At 38.0% G+C, this 20,638-nt stretch overlaps 1 protein-coding gene and 1 long non-coding RNA gene across 57 annotated transcripts in view; one reads left to right on the top strand and one right to left on the bottom strand.

Annotated features, from left to right (window-relative positions):
* Positions 1 to 17,304, bottom strand: part of LOC126628768 (uncharacterized) — an 82,234-nt gene extending 64,930 nt beyond the window's left edge. For 25 of the 50 annotated variants that reach the window (XR_007625561.1, XR_007625577.1, XR_007625570.1 and 22 more), the window contains exons 1-4: positions 17,156 to 17,304; positions 4,345 to 4,540; positions 3,925 to 4,134; positions 3,505 to 3,714 (exon numbers count right to left, since the gene is read on the bottom strand). This is a non-coding gene — a long non-coding RNA (uncharacterized LOC126628768). The other 25 variants (XR_007625588.1, XR_007625580.1, XR_007625566.1 and 22 more) reach the window with 21 other exon arrangements.
* LOC126628760 (disease resistance protein RPV1-like) overlaps positions 1 to 19,974 on the top strand; it is a 54,528-nt gene extending 34,554 nt beyond the window's left edge. The window contains exons 1-11 of one of the 7 annotated variants that reach the window (XM_050298561.1): positions 525 to 1,211; positions 1,394 to 1,739; positions 13,644 to 14,402; positions 14,657 to 14,959; positions 15,053 to 15,542; positions 15,963 to 16,206; positions 16,417 to 16,592; positions 17,013 to 17,753; positions 18,230 to 18,737; positions 18,859 to 19,538; positions 19,620 to 19,974. In XM_050298561.1, coding sequence (XP_050154518.1) covers positions 724 to 1,211; positions 1,394 to 1,739; positions 13,644 to 14,402; positions 14,657 to 14,959; positions 15,053 to 15,542; positions 15,963 to 16,206; positions 16,417 to 16,592; positions 17,013 to 17,374 — 3,168 coding nt within the window. In that variant the 5' untranslated portion in view covers positions 525 to 723 and the 3' untranslated portion in view covers positions 17,375 to 17,753; positions 18,230 to 18,737; positions 18,859 to 19,538; positions 19,620 to 19,974. Of the gene's footprint in view, positions 1 to 524; positions 1,212 to 1,393; positions 1,776 to 3,557; positions 3,768 to 3,977; positions 4,345 to 12,434; positions 13,116 to 13,297; positions 14,403 to 14,656; positions 14,960 to 15,052; positions 15,543 to 15,752; positions 15,787 to 15,962; positions 16,207 to 16,416; positions 16,593 to 16,959; positions 17,754 to 18,229; positions 18,738 to 18,858; positions 19,539 to 19,619 lie in introns of those variants that run through there. The other 6 variants (XM_050298559.1, XM_050298556.1, XM_050298560.1 and 3 more) reach the window with 6 other exon arrangements.
* The last annotated feature ends 664 nt before the right edge of the window (positions 19,975 to 20,638 follow it).

The raw sequence follows: 20,638 nt of genomic DNA, 5'->3' as shown, positions 1-20,638 counted from the left end.
TATTCGTTCATAGTATATCGTGCGATAAAAAAAAATTTATTTAAAATTAAACACAAAAAATATTTAATGAAAACTAATCTTACAATATACGATAAATGAATACGATTCATAAATATCCCAAAATCCTCACAACAATTCGAAGAAGATTCTGTTGGATTTCCATCAATATTGAATTACAACATAAGACTTCTTGTATAGCAACCGAGTCCTATAACCAGCTGTGGAAAATAGGCCGGCCACTAGGAGTCTAGGAGCTATCTGCCAAAAGAAGACAACAAAAACTTATAATCCAATACGACCTATTATTAAGCTTGGCTTTAATCATGATTAAATCGCATGCTGGAAGATTGAGTGAGAAGAAAAGGAGATAACATCATTCCTCTAAACTACTTTTCTCAATTAAATATATTAAATTAAGAGGTTGTTGGATGCACAAGTGTAGATTCAATTTACTACTTTGACCCTTTTCTTAGCATTTGCTTGGGTTAAAAAATCAAAAGGATAAGATTCCTTTCACACCGAAATTTCCCCGAAGAAGATGTGAAAAAACATAAAGCATAATTTCCCTTTCCCCTTTTGCCCTTCTGCATTGACTCATTGACTTGGTCTCGATCAGACTAATTTCCGGTGATCCAATTTGTAGATCTATTGAGTATCTCTGCACTTACAATTCTCTTAGTCTTAGCTGCTCGATCGTCGCTGACCAGGTGCGATCGATTAATAATGGCTGCTTCTTCTTCTTCATCTTCTTCTGGCCTTGGTTGCAAATACGATGTGTTCATCAATTTCAGAGGGGAAGACACTCGCAGGGGCTTCGTCAGCCATCTCTACAACGCTCTGGTTAAGAAACCAATCAACGCCTTCATTGATGCCGAGAAGCTCAGAAAAGGCGACCACCTTTCTGAGCTCCTGACAGCGATTCGAGGGTCGAGGCTTTCGATTGTAGTTTTCTCTCAAGACTATGCTTCTTCCACTTGGTGCTTGAAAGAACTCGTGCAAATCTTGAAATGCAAGGATGCCAATAACCAGATTGTACTCCCCATTTTCTATGAAGTTGATCCGTCTGACGTTCGTAAACTCAAGAGAAAATTCGAGGAAGCTTTTGCTCAGCACGATCGTGATTCTAACGCTGAAATGGAAGAGGTTCAGAGCTGGAGATCCGCTCTTACAACTGCCACCAGTTTATCCGGCTGGGATTCGCGAAAATATGAGTAAATTCTAATTTGTTTTAGTTTCCTATTAATTTTTGGGATTTTTGTAACGTTTTGCGGTAATTTTATAAATATCTAGTTTTTAGTTTTAATTTCCATTTTTTGAAAACTAACTGATGAAAAGGACCTCTTAATTATCATTTGGTGTTGTTATTATATTGTTTTTTTTTTTAATTTGACAGGAATGATGCAGAGCTTATTGAGGAAATTGTAGAAGATGTTTATAGGAAATTGATCCACATCTCATCAACATCAAGCAAAGATAATGGCTTGGTTGACATGGATTCTCACATGCATGAAATGCATTTATTATTATATCCTCCCGGAGGTGAAACGAATGCTGTTCGCGTTGTTGGAATATGGGGTATGGGTGGTTTAGGCAAAACAACCATCGCTAGAGCTGTTTATGATGAAATCTCTGGTGGATTTAAAGCTTGTTGCTTTCTTGAAAATTTCAAGGAAGGTTTCATGAAGCATGGCAAACTACATATGCAGGCAGAACTTCTATTGAGTATCTCGAACAACAAGGTGGGGAGTTCTGACATATCAAAAAATGGTTTTCAGGTGATGTTAAAAGGCCTAGGTCAGAGAAAAGTTCTTATTGTTGTTGATGATGTGGACGAATTAGAACAAATTGAAGCTTTACTTGAAGAGCCACATTCCTTTGGTGGTGGAAGCAGAATTATTATAACAACTAGAGATTCGCAATTACTAAGCATAGCTGATGTGATATATAATCCCAAGATTTTGAGTGATAATGGAGCTCTGAAACTCTTTAGGCGGCACGCCTTCAGAAAAAACCAACCCACCAGAGATTATGATGATCTCTCTAATCGTGTCGTAAAATATGCTCAAGGTCTGCCTTTAGCACTTAGTCTTGGGAGCTTTTCTTGGTAACAAAACTATACGCGAGTGGGAAGATGAGTTAGAAAAAATAAGGAAAATCCCACGAAGGGGAATTCATGATGTGCTTAAATCAAGCTTCGATGGACTAGATGACAAGGAGAAGGACATCTTTCTAGACATTGCATGTTTCTTTAAAGGGATGGAGAAAGACTGTGCAACCCGAATTCTGGAAGATTGTGGTTTCCATCCTTATACTGGAATAAGAGTTCTAATCGATCGAGCTCTCATAACTGTCTCAGGGCAGGGGGAACTGGAGATGCATGATTCATTAGCGGAAATGGGTCGGGAAATTGTCCGCCAAGAATGTGTCAAAGAGCCAGGGAGACGAAGTAGGTTGTGGAGTTATGAAGATGTTCATCAGGTGCTAACTGAAAATGCGGTGAGAAATATTTTTCTTATGCAATTGTTAGTAGAAAGGTTCAACTTTTGATCAAAATCAATTTCTTAGGGCCGTTTGATAACCATTTTTGTTTTCAATTTTTAGTTTTCATTGTTTTAATAATGAAAATTGAAAACAATTAAATAGAAAATGAAATGATTATCAAACGGCTCCTTAAGAAACAATCATTAATTTCATAATCAAAACTAAGGTTCTCTGTATTTTCCTTTACTTTGATTTGCACAGGCTACAAAAACAGTTGAAAGCATAATTGTGGATTTCTCGTACTCAGGCTGGCCATGCTTAAATGCTGAAGCTTTTGTTAGAATGACTCAACTAAGACTTCTCAAGATCAGTCATAGGCACTTTAATGTTGAATCTGTTGTTAGAAGGATTCAACGAAGACTTCTCAAGATCGGTCTTCATAGGAACTTAAATGCTGAAGCTATTGTTAGAAGGACTCAACGAAGACTTCTCGAGACCAGTCATAGGCACTTCGTTTTTAACGATGAGTACTGCAAACAACACCTGTTTGGGTCCTTAAAGTTGCTTAACCTGAGGTATCTCTCCTGGCTTGGTTTCCCTCTCAAGTCTTTGCCATCCAACTTTCAATTTGAAAATCTTGTTGAACTTGACATGCAATGTAGTCTCATTGACCGACTTTGGGAAGGAACCCAGGTACGTACAATCATTTACATGTATTTGTTTCTTTTAAATGTTTGGGCTTTGAGTGAGATGTCTTATTAAGTAATGCATGTTTTCCTGAATGTTTTAACAGATGCAGGAAAAGTTGAAATTCATCAATTTAAGTTATTGTCAATCCCTTAAGGAAACCCCTGACTTCACAAATGTGCCAAATCTTGAGAAGCTAATTGTTCGAAGTTGTATAAGCTTAGTTGAGGTTCACCCGTCTATTTCGACTCTTACAAACCTTGTTTTATTGGATCTGCATGGGTGCAATGAACTTAAGATTCTACCTAGCAAAATTTGTATGAGATCTCTCAAAACCTTTAATCTTTCTGACTGCTCCAGTCTTGAGATGTTTCCAGAGATTTCAGAAGGTATGGAGGAGTTAGAAGAGCTTAATTTATCCGGGTCAAAAATTAAAGAATTGCCCCTGTCAATTAATAATCTCTCGGGGTTGAGTCATTTCAACCTAAAAGATTGCAAGGAACTTAAGATTCTACCTAGCAAAATTCGTATGAGATCTCTCAAAACCTTTAATCTTTGTGACTGCTCCAGTCTTGAGATGTTTCCAGAGATTTCAGAAGGTATGGAGGGGTTAGAAGAGCTTAATTTATCTGGGTCAAAAATTAAAGAACTGCCCCTGTCAATTAATAATCTCTCGGGGTTGAGTCATTTCAACCTAAAAGATTGCAAGGAACTTAAGATTCTACCTAGCAAAATTTGTATGAGATCTCTCAAAACCTTTAATCTTTCTGACTGCACCGGTCTTGAGATGTTTCCAGAGATTTCAGAAGGTATGGAGGAGTTAGAAGAGCTTAATTTATCCGGATCAAAAATTAAAGAACTGTCCCTGTCAATTAATAATCTCACGAGGTTGAGTCATTTCAACCTAAAAGATTGCAAGGAACTTAAGAGTCTTCCAAGCTGCATTCATATGAAATGTCTGAAAACCTTTAATCTTTATGGCTGCTTCAGTCTTGAGATGTTTCCATCGATTTCAGAAGGTATTGAGGGGTTAGAAAAGCTTGATTTACCCTGCTCAAAAATTAAAGAACTGTCCTGGTCAATTAATAATCTTACGAGGTTGTGTCATTTGAATCTACATAATTGCAAGGATCTTAAGAGTCTTCCAAGCAGCATTCGTATGATATCTCTCAAAACCTTTAATCTTTCTGACTGCTCTAGTCTTGAGATGTTTCCAGAGATTTCAGAAGGTATGGAGGAGTTAGAAGAGCTTAATTTATCCGGGTCAAAAATTAAAGAACTGTCCTCGTCAATTAATAATCTTACGGGATTGAATCATTTGAATCTACAAGATTGCAAAGAACTTAAGAGTCTTCCAAGCAGCATTTGTCAGCTCAAGTCCCTTTTCTCTCTCTCTCTTTCCGGTTGTACAAAATTTGAGTTGTTTCCAAGCATTGAAGAAAATATGGAAGGATTAAGAAGTCTTTTCCTGGATGGAACATCTATTAAAGAGCTTTCCCCCTGGATTGAACGCCTTACGGAGCTTCAGTATTTATATTTGAGAGACTGCAAAAGCCTTGTACATCGTCCCAACACGCTCTGTAATTTGTATTTTCATAGCCCTCTCGAGGACGCATATCGCCGTCTTGGCTGACTCCCTTTCCACCGCAACCCCCCAATTTCTAGGTAATCAAAATTCAAACCCTATTTTTGATTCGGAATTAAAATTCGAAATTTGGGAAATTTTATCATCTGAATAAAGAAATAATTTTCAGGGGTTTTGGGTACTCTCTGCTGATAAACACATGGATACGAAGCTCTGATTTGAAGCAATCAATCGGACACTACACCGCGTTGCGGCGGCTTTGGTGGAATTGGCGTGGTCAGACGGCTAGCCACGGCCGCATATTTTGAAATCCCAAGAGGTGGCATTTTCCAAGGAGAGGTACATAACTCCGCCGCCGGATTCTTTTGATTTGTGCTTGTGCAGAAACTGTGAAGATATTGGTATGTCAATTCCCGTTGCTAACTTGCTAATGCCACCGGTGCTCCTCCAATTTGGGTGAAAGGTACTTTGCATTTCCTTTTATCTTAACGTTTCTATATCTGCAAATTACAGTGGATGAACGCTCTGAATTTGTGTAAATGACTTTTTTTTTCTGGTATATGCGGGGCATAATGATGGGATTTTCAATTGCTTGTCGTATGAATCATCAGCAAACTCTGCATTCATCAGTAATACCACGGTATTCAATACAACGAACAAGAGCTGCTATGCAGCCTTTTAAGTTTTACAGAAAAATGCATAGATGACATCCGTCTTGCCTTAACAAATACAACGGAGAAGTTACAACTCAAACTGTTAAAAGTTTTCCACCAATCTTTGTGCACCATTGATAGTGATGCCAGTTTTAGTTGCATGCTCACATAAAATCTGCCAAAAATATACATATGTCAAGATTTTAACACCCTTGTGCACCATTTATTCCGCTAGCGAGTCTGATCTTTAAGTTTCTTTTGTTGGAAAAATTTGATCTTGAAGTCTGGCACACATGCTTTAGCAGGGAAGATGTATGAGATTGTATCGTCTGGAATTAGCAGCCTAAAAGGGCACAACAAGAGGAGGAATAAATAAGAGCCTCAACGATTTCATCTCCCTCTTTGGAAGAATGTCCCTTGTACCAACGAATGCTAAAGCTGTAGACGCTAGAATTGAATGGTTCTAGTAGTTTCAGGTTACATTTATATATTTCTAGCATCTGTATATGTACTGTTTGGGGGACGTTATCGCCAGGGCTGGCTGGCCCTGGTCCAGTGCAAACAGTGCACCTGTCCAGGGCCGAAATTGTTTTGGGGGCACTTCTTCCTTTGCAAATCGGGACAGAGGTGACCTGAGCCTTTTCTTCCTGACCAGTGCCCTTCGGTCGCAGCTTTCCTTATCAGCCTCTTGACCTCTGAAATCGCTGCAGAAATCACCCAAAACTCGACTGAATTTTACAGAAACTGTCGCTGTCGTTCACCGCTGCAGTCCTCTGTGCGCAGCTCATTGAGCTTTCTGTGTACTCTTGCTCCGAGCACAGAGTGAGTACTATACTAATATTTCACTAAATAAATGCCCATTTATATGTTTAATTGTTAAATTTGTGATTAAAGTAACTTTGAGAAACCCAGACTGTTAAATCCACTGCTGCTTGTTTTCCAGATTCAGAAGAAAGATGGGCACTTACTGGATATGCGATGTGAAGGACTAATAGAAGTCGTGTTTGTTACTGCAATTTCTGTTTGGTTTGAGATGTGAAGTACTAATGAGATTGCTTTGGTGGGGAGTGTTCCCCCTGACTGATCCGTGAGTAAAATATTGATTCTCTGGACACCTGATTAGTGAAAAGCCTTACTTTCATAGCTCCTTCCAACTTTTTTCAACATATTGGTCCTACTGAGTTGATTATTTCAAAATTTGAATGTATAGCTCGCTATTTGGTGCCCCCTGATCTGAAGTTTTCAGGTTGCGTTGAAATTTCCTTTCTTGAAACTAACTATTGTGTAAAGTGATGAACATCCATGGGATACATTTTAAATTGGGCTCTAATGTGCTTCAAACTCGATTGAAATTGGGTACTGGCTTTTCTTGATCTTAACCAGGTGATGCATGGTTCTTAAATTCTCCAGCAGATGAAGGTTTCGATGTATGGGTAGAAAATGTGCGTCAAACACGTTGGAGTCAGGGACACATCTTTATCAGAAAAGAATAAGATTTATGCTTTACTGTAGGATTTTTGGGATTGGAGTTGGCAGGAATTGGCTCGATTTGATCTATCAGAAATGATGCGCTGCATATATTCAACAAGCTCCAACGTCTTTGTTGTTGGACATTCACAGGTATTACACCCCTTCATCTACTTCAAATCTCCTTCCCTTGCTGCTAATTTTGGTGTTTACTCAATTTATTCATGTTATTAGGGAACAATCATGTCTTTAGCTGCTCTCACCCGGCCGGATATAGCTGAAGAAGTGGTTGAAGCCGCCGCTCTTTTCTGCCCAATATCATACTTGGAGCATGTCACTTCAAAATTTGTTATCTTCTGTACATTATATGCAGCGATTGGGTCGTCAACTTTTTGGATTCAATATGTATGTCTATGTTGACTGCTTGGAGTGGTTGTATTTGATTTTACTTTTGATTGTCGGGATTTTGGTATTATGCCCTCCCTGTTGTATGTTTTTTTTCTTCTAAGTAATATAATATGGGCGTGAGGGCCTAGTCCCCCAGCTTCGACTGGGTTCCAGCCCTTTATATAATAAGGAAAACTAATGAAAAGGGCTTGAAAACTTTGAGTTTTAATGATAATGACAAAATAAAGGGTAAAATGAATAGTACCAGGATTGACTTTTTAGTGTAAAAATGTGGTTTTTCGTTAAAGTAAACAGTACCAGGTGCTTTTCGTTAAAGTTCCCATAATAATATGGGCTTGAGAGCAGCTCTCCAGGGTAAGGCTAGACGACATTCACCTCTCCCAGACCCTGCGTAAAGCGAGAGCCTTGTGCACTGGGTACGACCTTTTTTTTGTTATACTGGAAAAAGAAACATTTTGAGTATTCGCTCCGGGTACCAAAAAAATTCAAGACCGATACTGGTCTAATATCCTAGTGGAGAGGCGTTAGGGTTCTACTCATGCATCCTGAGTTCGAAACTCTCCCTTTGTAATGTAATAGTTTCATACTCTCCTTAATATCTTTTTATTTAAATGTATGCAAAGAATTTGTCTAATTTTGAACGCGTAAGAAATGAAAATAGTTAACTGAGTCACTCATTGAAAGTATTAATCTTGCACTTGATCATCTTATATATAAAGGAGAGAGTCTCATTTTAAGTTTTTTTTTAATTTTTTTTATTACAAACAATATTTTACACTAAAAGAGGGAAAAATGTTTAAACTTCAAACATAATGAGTTAAAAAATAAACCTCATCATCAGAACAATTCATCACTTGCAATTCATAATGTTTGCATGAGACAAGTAATCCTCTCAACAGTGGCGCCTTTGGAGGAGGATGAAGTATTCAATTACACAGAACCTCCGATGTCTCAAAGACAATCAACACACCTAAGGCCATCTCCAACCGATCCGGCCAAAGGATCATAGGGCTAAAAATATATCAGAATGACACGAAAAACGTTTCCAACCGAAGGCTAGGCCAAAAGGCTTGGGCCCCATCAGGCCAAAACCTCCCAAATTAGGCTAGCGGGCTGACCATTTTCAACCAGCCAGCCAGCCCTTCAGCGGCAGAATGTCAAGCTTGACTTTGTGACAGGTGCAACAATACAACGCTTTCTTCGTTATTGTGGCAAGTGGCACTCAAAATATGTCACATAATCTTATTTTAATATGGTAATTTAATTACATTAATCATATTAATTCAATTAGAATAATAAATTATTGAGCAGTTATTTTTGGCCTATGACCATTTGGCTCTCTCGGTTGGAGATGAGTTTTATCAAAGGGTTATGTTTGGCTTATGACCATTTGACCCCCTCGGTTAGATATGGTATAAAATTTTAAATGTGACATACCGAACAGCTACTGAATCTAAAAATCATTTTTTTTTTCTGAAAAACAAGGAAAAAAAAATGAGAAAAGAATCAGCCACTTCCCTCTCTCCCTCCCCCTCTCCTAATCCTAGAGTTCGGTAGTTGCCAAGTGTTCTGCGCATGTTCGGTGCTTCTCAGATAGCCTTCTTCTCTGCTTCTCTGGAATTTACCAGTGAAAGAAACCTCAAGAGAAACAGAGAGCTCTGCCTTCTGGTTTGAGAGAGAGAGAGATTCTCTGCTCCGGCAGACTTTTGGCCGTTTCTTTCCCCGTAAATCGGTGCTGTCCGTACAAACTGCATAGCTTCCGCTGCTCCAAATTCAGCTACGCAAGAAGCCCCATATCAACAAGCAGCTCCAGATGACGATCCCTGGCCATGGCTTCGGAGCCCGACTCCTCCTCTTTCGCTCCGTCTGTCGGTTCTGATCCTAATCCCGCCGCCGATACAAACCCCGCCGGGTACTCCCCCCTCTCTCTCTAGGAAAATAACAGAAAATGGAAATTTAAAGTTCCAAGCTTTGGATTGTTACTTGGCACTGTGAAATTTATGAGATTGCAGACAGCTTACTGGTCTTTGAAAGTTTGTAAACTTCATGTGAAAAACCCATGTGATTTATCTGCTGTTGATGTTAATTAACCCAGCAATGATACGGAAATTGCTTTTTTAGCCTGTAATTTTTTGTTTTTACATGCTTAATTGTGCAGATTTTGTATCATAGAGGGGCCTGAAACAGTGCAGGACTTTGCCATAATGGAGCTGCAGGAAATTCAAGATAATATTCGGAGTTGTTGGATGTGAGAGCAATTGCTAGTTGCTGCCACTTTCTCAGTTTAGCATGTTTCAAATTACTCTCCAATTGCCATTAGAAATGTGTTCTTTAAGAATGAGCTTCGATATACGAAGGTTCGCAAGCTGAGGATACAACAGCGGTCCAGAATCCTTTCTACTCCACGATTCCATTGAGCGATGGTCCGGAATCGTATCCTGAGTTTGATTCCGTTGAGTGGTCCAGAATCCCTTTGGTGACTTGGTTCCTTAGATTTGATTTCAGCTTCAGAGATGTAGACTTCGGCCGAACTATGTCGCTCTAGCCTTGCATGTCAGTGTGTTGTATGTGTTATTATTTGGTGTGATTATTGGATGTTGTTGGATGTAATTGTTATGATTATGATATACCGCTGTCCGCTGACCAATATGGCTATAGATTATTATTGCGTCTCGTCGATTGTTCATTGAGATGTTGCATGCTCTGAATTGTGCATTATGTTGAAATATGGCAGTTTATGTGATGAATATCGAGTGTAGTGAAAAGTTGAACTACGAATGACTTGATCTCTATTAAGGGTACGTAAGCAGTCTAACGAAGAAGTTAGATGCAGTCATAAAGTATACACAAAATTATTATGCATCTGGATCTTGAATTATATTTTGTACATATCCAAAAAGCAGGGTACGTTGAGTTACGGGCATTTAGTGACGTCACGTGTCGATCTTAGACGTATGTCTGGAACTTTTATTTAATTAATTATTTTAATATTTTTTAATGACACTTGGGGCCCAGTCATTGTTCACATGGGCGCTACGTCATCATTTAACGGGAGAACTAACAGTTTGACTAACAGATGTACGAGACTGTCCCAAAATTAACACTTTAGGTATGACTGTGGGATGAAAAAAGCTAGATGTACTATATGTTGAAAACCACAAAACATGAGGGTAGTAAACAGAGTTTAACCCTAGATTTAAATGTAAAAATCAGAGGTAGGAAATGAACACTGCATTACAATGTCTGAATCTGAATGTAAAAATCAGGAGTCGCGTGAAAGTGTGAAGTGTAGGAGACGTGTGGATGATAAAAAAATAAGACTAGGAAACATACATTGCAATGCAGCGTTTGAATCCAAAAGGGAAAACCAGAACCAAGAAACAGACACTGCATTGCATTGTCTGAATCCAAATGTACAAAGGAACATGTAAGAGGCGTGTGAATGATGGAAAAAACGAAACCAGTAAATGGACACTACAACGCAGTGTCTGAATCCAAATATAAAAAATAGAATAAAAAAACAGACAATACATTGCAGTATTTGATTCGTATGACTTATTCCAAATATAAAAATTATGAGAAAGAAAGTGTTAATTGAAGTGTGTGCCAACTGTAGTGGCAGATTTTGTAATTTTTTTTTTAAATTTTAAATGAATTTAAGTATCACATACATAGTTGACCTATATCACATACATAGTTGACCTATTTATAATTAACATAAATATTGTTGATCTATTGTTTCGCTTCACGTTCTATTTTGATTATATATTTTTTTTGAACAAACGATCTATCTACACTAAGGGGGAGGAGGGTGGGTTAGGCCTCACAATGGACTAGCAATAATATGGTTTAAATTTACTTTTGGTGAGAATCGAACCTAAGACTTCTTACTTACAAATGAAGATGAATACCACAAAATCACCTATAATAAAATGTGTCTAATATATATGATGACACATACAAAATTAATTAGCTACATAATAAATGAATGTTGTTTGATTTAAAATTAATTTACTTACAAAATAAAGTAATGTTATTTGATTCAAAATTAGCTTATTTCCATTGAATCCAGATCCTTTTCAGATATTTCCATTGAATCCAGATCCTTTTGGATTCTCCTTGTGAGGATCTTGGAGATCTATGAATCGTATTCGTTCATAATATATCGTGCGGTAAAAATTTATTTAAAATTTATTTATTTAAAATTAAACACAAATAATATTTAATAAAAACTAATCCCACAATATACTATAAATGAATGCGATTCATAAATATCTAAAAATCCTCACAATAATTCGAAGAAGATTATGTTGGATTTCCATCAATATTGAATTACAACATAACACTTCTTGTATAGCAACTGAGTCCTATAACCAGCCGTGGAAAATAGGCCGGCCACTAGGAGTCTACTAGCTATCTGCCAAAAGAAGACAAAGAGACAGTTGTCCACTCAGCAAAGAAACGGAGATAGCTTTCGGTGATTTAGTTACGTATTTGTAAGTAAATAATAAGTTTAATTTGATTAATAATTTTTGTAGTGGCAAGGTAGTTTGCAGTGGTAAGGTATTGAGAAGATTGTTGACTTAGGATTTAAGTTTATGAGATGAAGTTTATTAAGATTTATGCTTAAAATTGAAAAATTTGTCAACATTCTGTTAATTATTAGTATGTAAGTCACACATTTTAGGTTAAAATGAAACTTTCCATTAATTGTTAGCACGTGGAGATTACATGTGAGACTAATTTTATTATTTTTATTTCATTTGTGAGCTTCGTGTGCTAATAATTAACGAAGTTAATGAAATTTTCAATTTTGAATCTAAATTCTAACAGATTTCACTACATACATTTAAATTATAATTTTTTTAATTTTCCAACTATCGTATCACAAGTTCACAACAAAAACTTATAATCCAATACGACCTAAATAATACGACCTATTATTAAGCTTGGCTTTAATCATGATTAAATCGCATGCTGGAAGATTGAGTGAGAAGAAAAGGAGATACCATCATTCCTCTAAACTACTTTTCTCAATTAAATATATTAAATTAAGAGGTTGTTGGATGGGCAAGTGTAGATTCAATTTACTATTTTGACCCTTTTCTTCGCATTTCCTTGGGTTAAAAAATCAAAAGGATAAGATTCCTTTCACACCGAAATTTCCCCGAAGAAGATGTGAAAAAACATAAAGCATAATTTCCCTTTCCCCTTTTGCCCTTTTGCATTGACTCATTGACTTGGTATCGATCAGACTAATTTCTGGTGATCCAATTTGTAGATCTATTGAGTATCTCTGTACTTACAATTCTCTTAGTCTTAGCTGCTCGATCGTCGCTGACCAGGTGCGATCGATTAATAATGGCTGCTTCTTCTGGCCTTGGTTGCAAATACGATGTGTTCATCAATTTCAGAGGGGAAGACACTCGCAGGGGCTTCGTCAGCCATCTCTACAACGCTCTGGTTAAGAAACCAATCAACGCCTTCATTGATGCCGAGAAGCTCAGAAAAGGCGACCACCTTTCTGAGCTCCTGACAGCGATTCGAGAGTCAAGGCTTTCGATTGTAGTTTTCTCTCAAGACTATGCTTCTTCCACTTGGTGCTTGAAAGAACTCGTGCAAATCTTGAAATGCAAGGATACCAATAACCAGATTGTACTCCCCATTTTCTATGAAGTTGATCCGTCTGACGTTCGTAAACTCAAGAGAAAATTCGAGGAAGCTTTTGCTCAGCACGATCGTGATTCTAAGGCTGAAATGGAAGAGGTTCAGAGCTGGAGATCCGCTCTTACAACTGCCACCAGTTTATCCGGCTGGGATTCGCGAAAATATGAGTAAATTCTAATTTGTTTTAGTTTCCTATTAATTTTTGGGATTTTTGTAACGTTTTGCGGTAATTTTTATAAATATCTAGTTTTTAGTTTTAATTTCCATTTTTTGAAAACTAACTGATGAAAAGGACCTCTTAATTATCATTTGGTGTTGTTATTATATTGTTTTTTTTTTAATTTGACAGGAATGATGCAGAGCTTATTGAGGAAATTGTAGAAGATGTTTATAGGAAATTGATCCACATCTCATCAACATCAAGCAAAGATAATGGCTTGGTTGACATGGATTCTCACATGCATGAAATGCATTTATTATTATATCCTCCCGGAGGTGAAACGAATGCTGTTCGCGTTGTTGGAATATGGGGTATGGGTGGTTTAGGCAAAACAACCATCGCTAGAGCTGTTTATGATGAAATCTCTGGTGGATTTAAAGCTTGTTGCTTTCTTGAAAATTTCAAGGAAGGTTTCATGAAGCATGGCAAACTACATATGCAGGCAGAACTTTTATCGAGTATCTCGAACAACAAGGTGGGGAGTTCTGACATATCAAAAAATGGTTTTCAGGTGATGTTAAAAAGCCTAGGTCAGAGAAAAGTTCTTATTGTTGTTGATGATGTGGACGAATTAGAACAAATTGAAGCTTTACTTGAAGAGCCACATTCCTTTGGTGGTGGAAGCAGAATTATTATAACAACTAGAGATTCGCAATTACTAAGCATAGCTGATGTGATATATAATCCCAAGATTTTGAGTGATTCTGGAGCTCTGAAACTCTTTAGGCGGCACGCCTTCAGAAAAAACCAACCTACCAGAGATTATGATGATCTCTCAAATCGTGTCGTAGAATATGCTCAAGGCCTGCCTTTAGCACTCAAAGTCTTGGGAGCTTTTCTTGGTAACAAAACTATACGCGAGTGGGAAGATGAGTTAGAAAAAATAAGGAAAATCCCGCAAAGGGGAATTCATGATGTACTTAAATCAAGCTTCGATGGACTAGATGACAAGGAGAAGGACATCTTTCTGGACATTGCATGTTTCTTTAAAGGGATGAAGAAAGACTGTGCAACCCGAATTCTGGAAGATTGTGGTTTCCATCCTTATACTGGAATAAGAGTTCTAATCGACCGAGCTCTCATAACTGTCTCATGGAAGGGGGAACTGGAGATGCATGATTCATTAGAGGAAATGGGTCGGGAAATCGTCCGCCAAGAATGTATCAAAGAGCCAGGGAGACGAAGTAGGTTGTGGAGTTATGAAGATGTTCATCACGTGCTATCTCAAAATACGGTGAGAAATCTTTTTCTTATGCAATTATTAGTAGAAAGCTTCAACTTTTGACCAAAATCAATTTCTTAGGCCCATTTGATAACCATTTTTGTTTTCAATTTTTAATTTTTAGTTTTCATTGTTTTAATAATTGAAAATTGAAAACAATTAAACTGAAAACGAAATGATTATCAAAAAGCTCCTTAAGAAACAAGCATTAATTTCATAATCTAAACTAAGGTTCTCTGTATTTTCTAATACTTTGATTTGCACAGGCTACGGAAGCAGTTGAAAGCATAATCGTGGATTTCTGGTACTCATACTGGGCATGCTTAAATGCTGAAGCTTTTGTTAGTATGACTCAACTAAGACTTCTCAAGATCGGTGATAAATACTCCAGTTTTGATTATGAATACTGCGAACACCACCTGATTGGGCCCTTTAAGTTACCTAACTTGAGGTATCTCTCCTGGTTTAGATTCCCTCTCAAGTCTTTGCCATCCAACTTTCAATTCAAAAACCTTGTTGAACTTGACATGCAATGTAGCCTCATTGACCGACTTTGGGAAGGAACCCAGGTATGTACAATCATTTATATGTATTTGTTTCTTTTTGGGTTTTGAGTGAGATGTCTTATTAAATAATGCATGTTTTCCTGAATGTTTTATCAGACGCAGGAAAAGTTGAAATTCATCAATTTAAGTTATTCATACCTTAAGGAAACCCCTGACTTCACAAATGTGCCAAATCTTGAGACGCTAATTCTTGAAGGTTGTAGAAGCTTAGTTGAGGTTCACCAGTCTATTTCGACTCTTACAAACCTTGTTTTATTGAATCTGAAAGACTGCGAAGAATTTAAGATTCTACCCAGCATCATGCGTATGAAATCTCTCAAAACCCTTAATCTTTCTGGCTGCTCGAGTCTTGAGATGTTTCCAGAGATTTCAGAAGGTATGGAGGGGTTAGAAAAGCTTGATTTATCCAGGTCAAAAATTAAAGAACTGCCCCCATCAATTAATAATCTCACGGGGTTGAGTCATTTGGACCTATCATATTGCAAGGAACTTAAGAGTCTTCCAAGCATCATTCGTATGAAATCTCTCAAAACCCTTAATCTTTCTTGCTGCTCGAGTCTTGAGATGTTTCCAGAGATTTCAGAAGGTATAGAGGGGTTAGAAAAGCTTGATTTATCCTGCTCAAAAATTAAAGAACTGCCCCCATCAATTAATAATCTCACGGGGTTGAGTCATTTGGACCTATCATATTGCAAGGAACTTAAGAGTCTTCCAAGCATCATTCGTATGAAATCTCTCAAAACCCTTAATCTTTCTTGCTGCTCGAGTCTAGAGATGTTTCCAGAGATTTCAGAAGGTATGGAGGGGTTAGAAAAGCTTGATTTATCCAGGTCAGAAATTAAAGAACTGCCCCCATCAATTAATAATCTCACGGGGTTGAGTCATTTGGACCTATCATATTGCAAGGAATTTAAGAGTCTTCCAAGCAGCATTCGTATGAAATCTCTCAAAACCTTTAATCTTTCTGGCTGCTCGAGTCTTGAGATGTTTCCAGAGATTTCAGAAGGTATGGAGGGGTTAGAAAAGCTTAATTTATCCAGGTCAAAAATTAAAGAAATGCCCCCATCAATTAATAATCTCACGGGGTTGAGTCATTTGGACCTATCATATTGCAAGGAACTTAAGAGTCTTCCAAGCAGCATTCGTATGAAATCTCTCAAAACCTTTAATCTTTCTGGCTGCTCGAGTCTTGAGATGTTTCCAGAGATTTCAGAAGGTATAGAGGGGGTAGAAAAACTTAATTTATCCTGGTCAAAAATTAAAGAAATGCCCCCATCAATTAATAATCTCACGGGGTTGAGTCATTTGGACCTATCATATTGCAAGGAATTTAAGAGTCTTCCAAGCAGCATTCGTATGAAATCTCTCAAAACCTTTAATCTTTCTGGCTACTCGAGTCTTGAGATGTTTCCAGAGATTTTAGAAGGTATAGAGGGGGTAGAAAGGCTTGATTTATCCAGGTCAGAAATTAAAGAACTGCCCCCATCAATTAATAATCTCACGGGGTTGAGTCATTTGGACCTATCATATTGCAAGGAACTTAAGAGTCTTCCAAGCAGCATTCGTATGAAATCTCTCAAAACCTTTTATCTTTCTGGCTGCTCGAGTCTTGAGATGTTTCCAGAGATTTCAGAAGGTATGGAGGGGGTAGAAAAGCTTGATTTATCCTGGTCAGAAATTAAAGTACTGCCCCCATCAATTAATAATCTCACGGGGTTGAGTCATTTGGACCTATCATATTGCAAGGAACTTAAGAGTCTTCCAAGCATCATTCGTATGAAATCTCTCAAAACCCTTAATCTTTCTTACTGCTCGAGTCTTGAGATGTTTCCAGAGATTTCAGAAGGTATAGAGGGGTTAGAAAAGCTTGATTTATCCTGGTCAAAAATTAAAGAACTGCCCCCATCAATTAATAATCTCACGGGGTTGAGTCATTTGGACCTATCATATTGCAAGGAACTTGAGAGTCTTCCAAGCAGCATTCGTATGAAATCTCTCAAAACCCTTAATATTTGTGGCTGCTCGAGTCTAGAGATGTTTCCAGAAATTCCTGAAGTGATAGAGGGGTTAAAACTTCTTGATTTATCCGGATCAAAAATTAAAGAACTACCCTCATCAATTAATAATCTCACGGGGTTGAGTCATTTAAGCCTAGGTCATTGCAAGGAGCTTAAGTGTCTTCCAAGCAGCATTTGTCACCTCAAGTCCCTTGTCTTTCTCTCTCTTTCCGGTTGTACAAAATTTGAGGTGTTTCCAAGCATTGAAGAAAATATGGAAGGATTAAGAAAGCTTTTCTTGGATGGGACATCTATCAAAGAGCTTTCCCCCTGGATTGAACGGCTTACGGGGCTTCAGTATTTACATAGCTCCGTCCTGGCCTGGGCCCCTCCCCACCCCAACCCCCCAATTTCTTGGTGATCAAAATTCAAACGTTATTTTTTTATTAGGAATTGAAATTCGAAATTTGGGAAATTTTATTATCCGAACAAAGAAATAGTTTTCGGGGGTTTTGGGTCCTCTGTGCTGATAAACACATGGATACGAAGCTCTGTTTTGAAGCAATCAATCGGACACTACGCCGCGTTGCAGCAGCTTGGTGGAATTGGCGTGGTCAGACGTCTAGCCACTGCCGGATTTTATGAAATCCCAAGAGGTGGCATTTTCCAAGGAGAGGTACATAACTCTGCCGCCGGATTCTTTTGATTTGTGCTTGTGCAGAAATTGTGAAGATATTGGTATGTCAATTCCTGTTGCTAACTTGCTAATGCCACCGGTGCTCCTCCAATTTGGGTGAAAGGTAGTTTGCATTTCCTTTAATCTTAACATTTCTATATCTGCAAATTACAGTGGATGAGCCCTCTGAATTTGTGTAAATGATGTGGGGTATAATGATGGGATTTTCAATTGCTTGTCGTATGAATCATCAGCAAACTCTGCATTCATCAGTAAAACCATTGTATTCAATACAACGAACAAGAGCTGCTATGCAGCCTTTTAAGTTTTACAGAAAATTGCATAGTTGACATCCGTCTTGCCTTAACAAATACAATGGAGAAGTTACAACTCAAAACTGTTAAAGTTTTCTGCCAATCTTTGTGCACCATTGATAGTGATGCCAGTTTTAGTTGCATGGTCGCATAAAATCTGCCAAAAATACACATATGTCAAGATTTTAAATCCCTTTGTGCACCATTTATTCCGCTAACTAGTTTGATTTTTAAGTTACTTTTGTTGGAAAAATTTGATCTTGATGTGTGGCACACACTTTTTCAGGTATGATGCATGAGATTGTATCGTCTGAAATTAGCAGTCTAAAAGGGCGCATCAAGAGGAGGAATAAATAAGAGCCTCAACGATTTCATCTTCTTTGGAAGAATGTCCCTTGTACCAACTAATGCTAAAGCTGTAGACGCTAGAATTGAATGGTTCTAGTAGTTTCAGGTTACATTTATTATTTCTAGCATCTGTATATGTTCTGTTTGGGGGACATTATCGCCAGGACCGGCCCTGGTCCAGTGCAAACAGTGCTCCTGTCCAGAGCCGAAATTGTTTTGGGGGCACTTCTTCCTTCGCGAATCGGGACAGCGGTGACCTGATCCTTTCTTCCAGACCAGTGCCCTTCGGTCGCAGCTTTCCTTATCAGCCTCTTGACCTCTGAAATCGCTGCAGAAATCACCCAAAACTCGACTGAATTTTACAGAATCGGTCGCTGTCGTTCACCGCTGCAGTCCTCTTTGCGCAGCTCATTGAGCTTTCTGTGTACTCTTGCTCCGAGCACACAGTGAGTACTATACTAATATTTCACTAAATAAATGCCCATTTATATGTTTAATTGTTAAATTTGTGATTAAAGTAACTTTGAGATACCCAGACTGTTAAATCCACTGCTGCTTGTTTTCCAGATTCAGAAGAAAGATGGGCACTTACTGGATATGAGATGTGAAGGACTAATAGAAGTCGTGTTTGTTACTGCAATTTCTGTTTGGTTTGAGATGTGAAGTACTAATGAGATTGCTTTGGTGGGGAGTGTTCCCCCTGACTGATCCGTGAGTAAAATATTGATTCGCTGGACGCCTGATTAGTGAAAAGCCTTACTTTCATAGTTCCTTCCAACTTTTTTCAACATATTGGTCCTACTGAGTTGATTATTTCAAAATTAGAATGTATAGCTCGCTATTTGGTGCCCCCTGATCTGAAGTTTTCAGGTTGCGTTGAAATTTCCTTTCTTGAAACTAACTATTGTGTAAAGTGATGAACATCCATGGGATACATTTTAAATTGGGCTCTAATGTGCTTCAAACTCAATTGAAATTGGTTACTGGCTTTTCTTGATCTTAACCAGGTGATGCATGGTTCTTAAATTCTCCAGCAGATGAAGGTTTCGATGTATGGGTAGGAAATGTGCGTCAAACACTTTGGAGTCAGGGACACATCTTTATCAGAAAAGAATAAGATTTATGCTTTACCGTAGGATTTTTGGGATTGGAGTTGGCAGGAATTGACTTGATTTGATCTATCAGAAATGATGCGCTGCAGATATTCGACAAGAAGCTCCGAAGTCTTTGTTGTTGGACATTCACAGGTATTACACCACTTCATCTACTTCAAATCTCCTTCCCTTGCTCCTACTTTTGGTGTTTACTCAATTTATTCATGTTATTAGGGAACAATCATGTTTTTAGCTGCTCTCACCCAGCCGGATATAGCTGAAGAAGTGGTTGAAGCCGCCGCTCTTTTCTGCCCAATATCATACTTGGAGCATGTCACTTCAAAATTTGTTATCTTCTGTACATTATATGCAGCGATTGGGTCATCAACCTTTTGGATTCAATATGTATGGCTATGTTGACTCCTTGGAGTGGTTGTATATGATTTTGCTTTTGATTGTTGGGGTTTCGGTACTATGCCCTCCTTGTTGTATGTTTTTTTTTTTCAAGTAATATAATATGGGCGTGAGGGCCTAGCCCCCCCCCCCAGCTTCGACTGGGTTCCAGCCCTCTATAAATATTTCTTTTTAATTTATGTTGTTGTACTAGAAAAAGACACATTTTGAGTATTCGCTCCGGGCACCAAAAAAATTCAAGACCGGTACTGGTCTAATATCCTAGTGGAGAGGCGTTAGGGTTCTACTCATGCATCTTGAGTTTGAAACTCTCCCTTCATAATGTAATAGTTTCATACTCTTTCCTTAATATCTTTTTTTTTTTTAAATGTATGCAAAGAATTTGTCTAATTTTGAACGCGTAAGAAATGAAAATAGTTAACTGAGTCACTCATTAAAAGTACTAATCTCACACTTGATCATCTTATATATGAAGGAGAGTGTCTCATTTTAAGTTTTTATTACGAACAATATTTTACACTAAGAGAGAAAAATGTTTAAACTTGAAACACAATGAGTTAAAAAAAAATAAACCTCATCATCAGAACAATTCATCACTTGCAATTCACAATGTTTGCATGAGGCAAGTAACCCTCTCAACAGTGCCCCACCAGGCCAGCAAGCTGACCATTTTCAACCAACCAACCAGCCCTCCAGCCCAACCCTCCAGCGGCAGAATGTCAAGCTTGACTTTGTAGCAGGTGCAACAATACCACGTTTTCTTCGTTATTGTGGCAAGTGGCACTCAAAATATGTCACAAAATCTTATTTTAATATGGTAATTTAATTTAATTAATCAT

The sequence above is a fragment of the Malus sylvestris genome, chromosome 7 (assembly GCF_916048215.2).
Source record: "Malus sylvestris chromosome 7, drMalSylv7.2, whole genome shotgun sequence".
NCBI classification, from domain to species: domain Eukaryota; kingdom Viridiplantae; phylum Streptophyta; class Magnoliopsida; order Rosales; family Rosaceae; genus Malus; species Malus sylvestris.
This window is presented reverse-complemented; position numbering and strand designations above follow the sequence as displayed.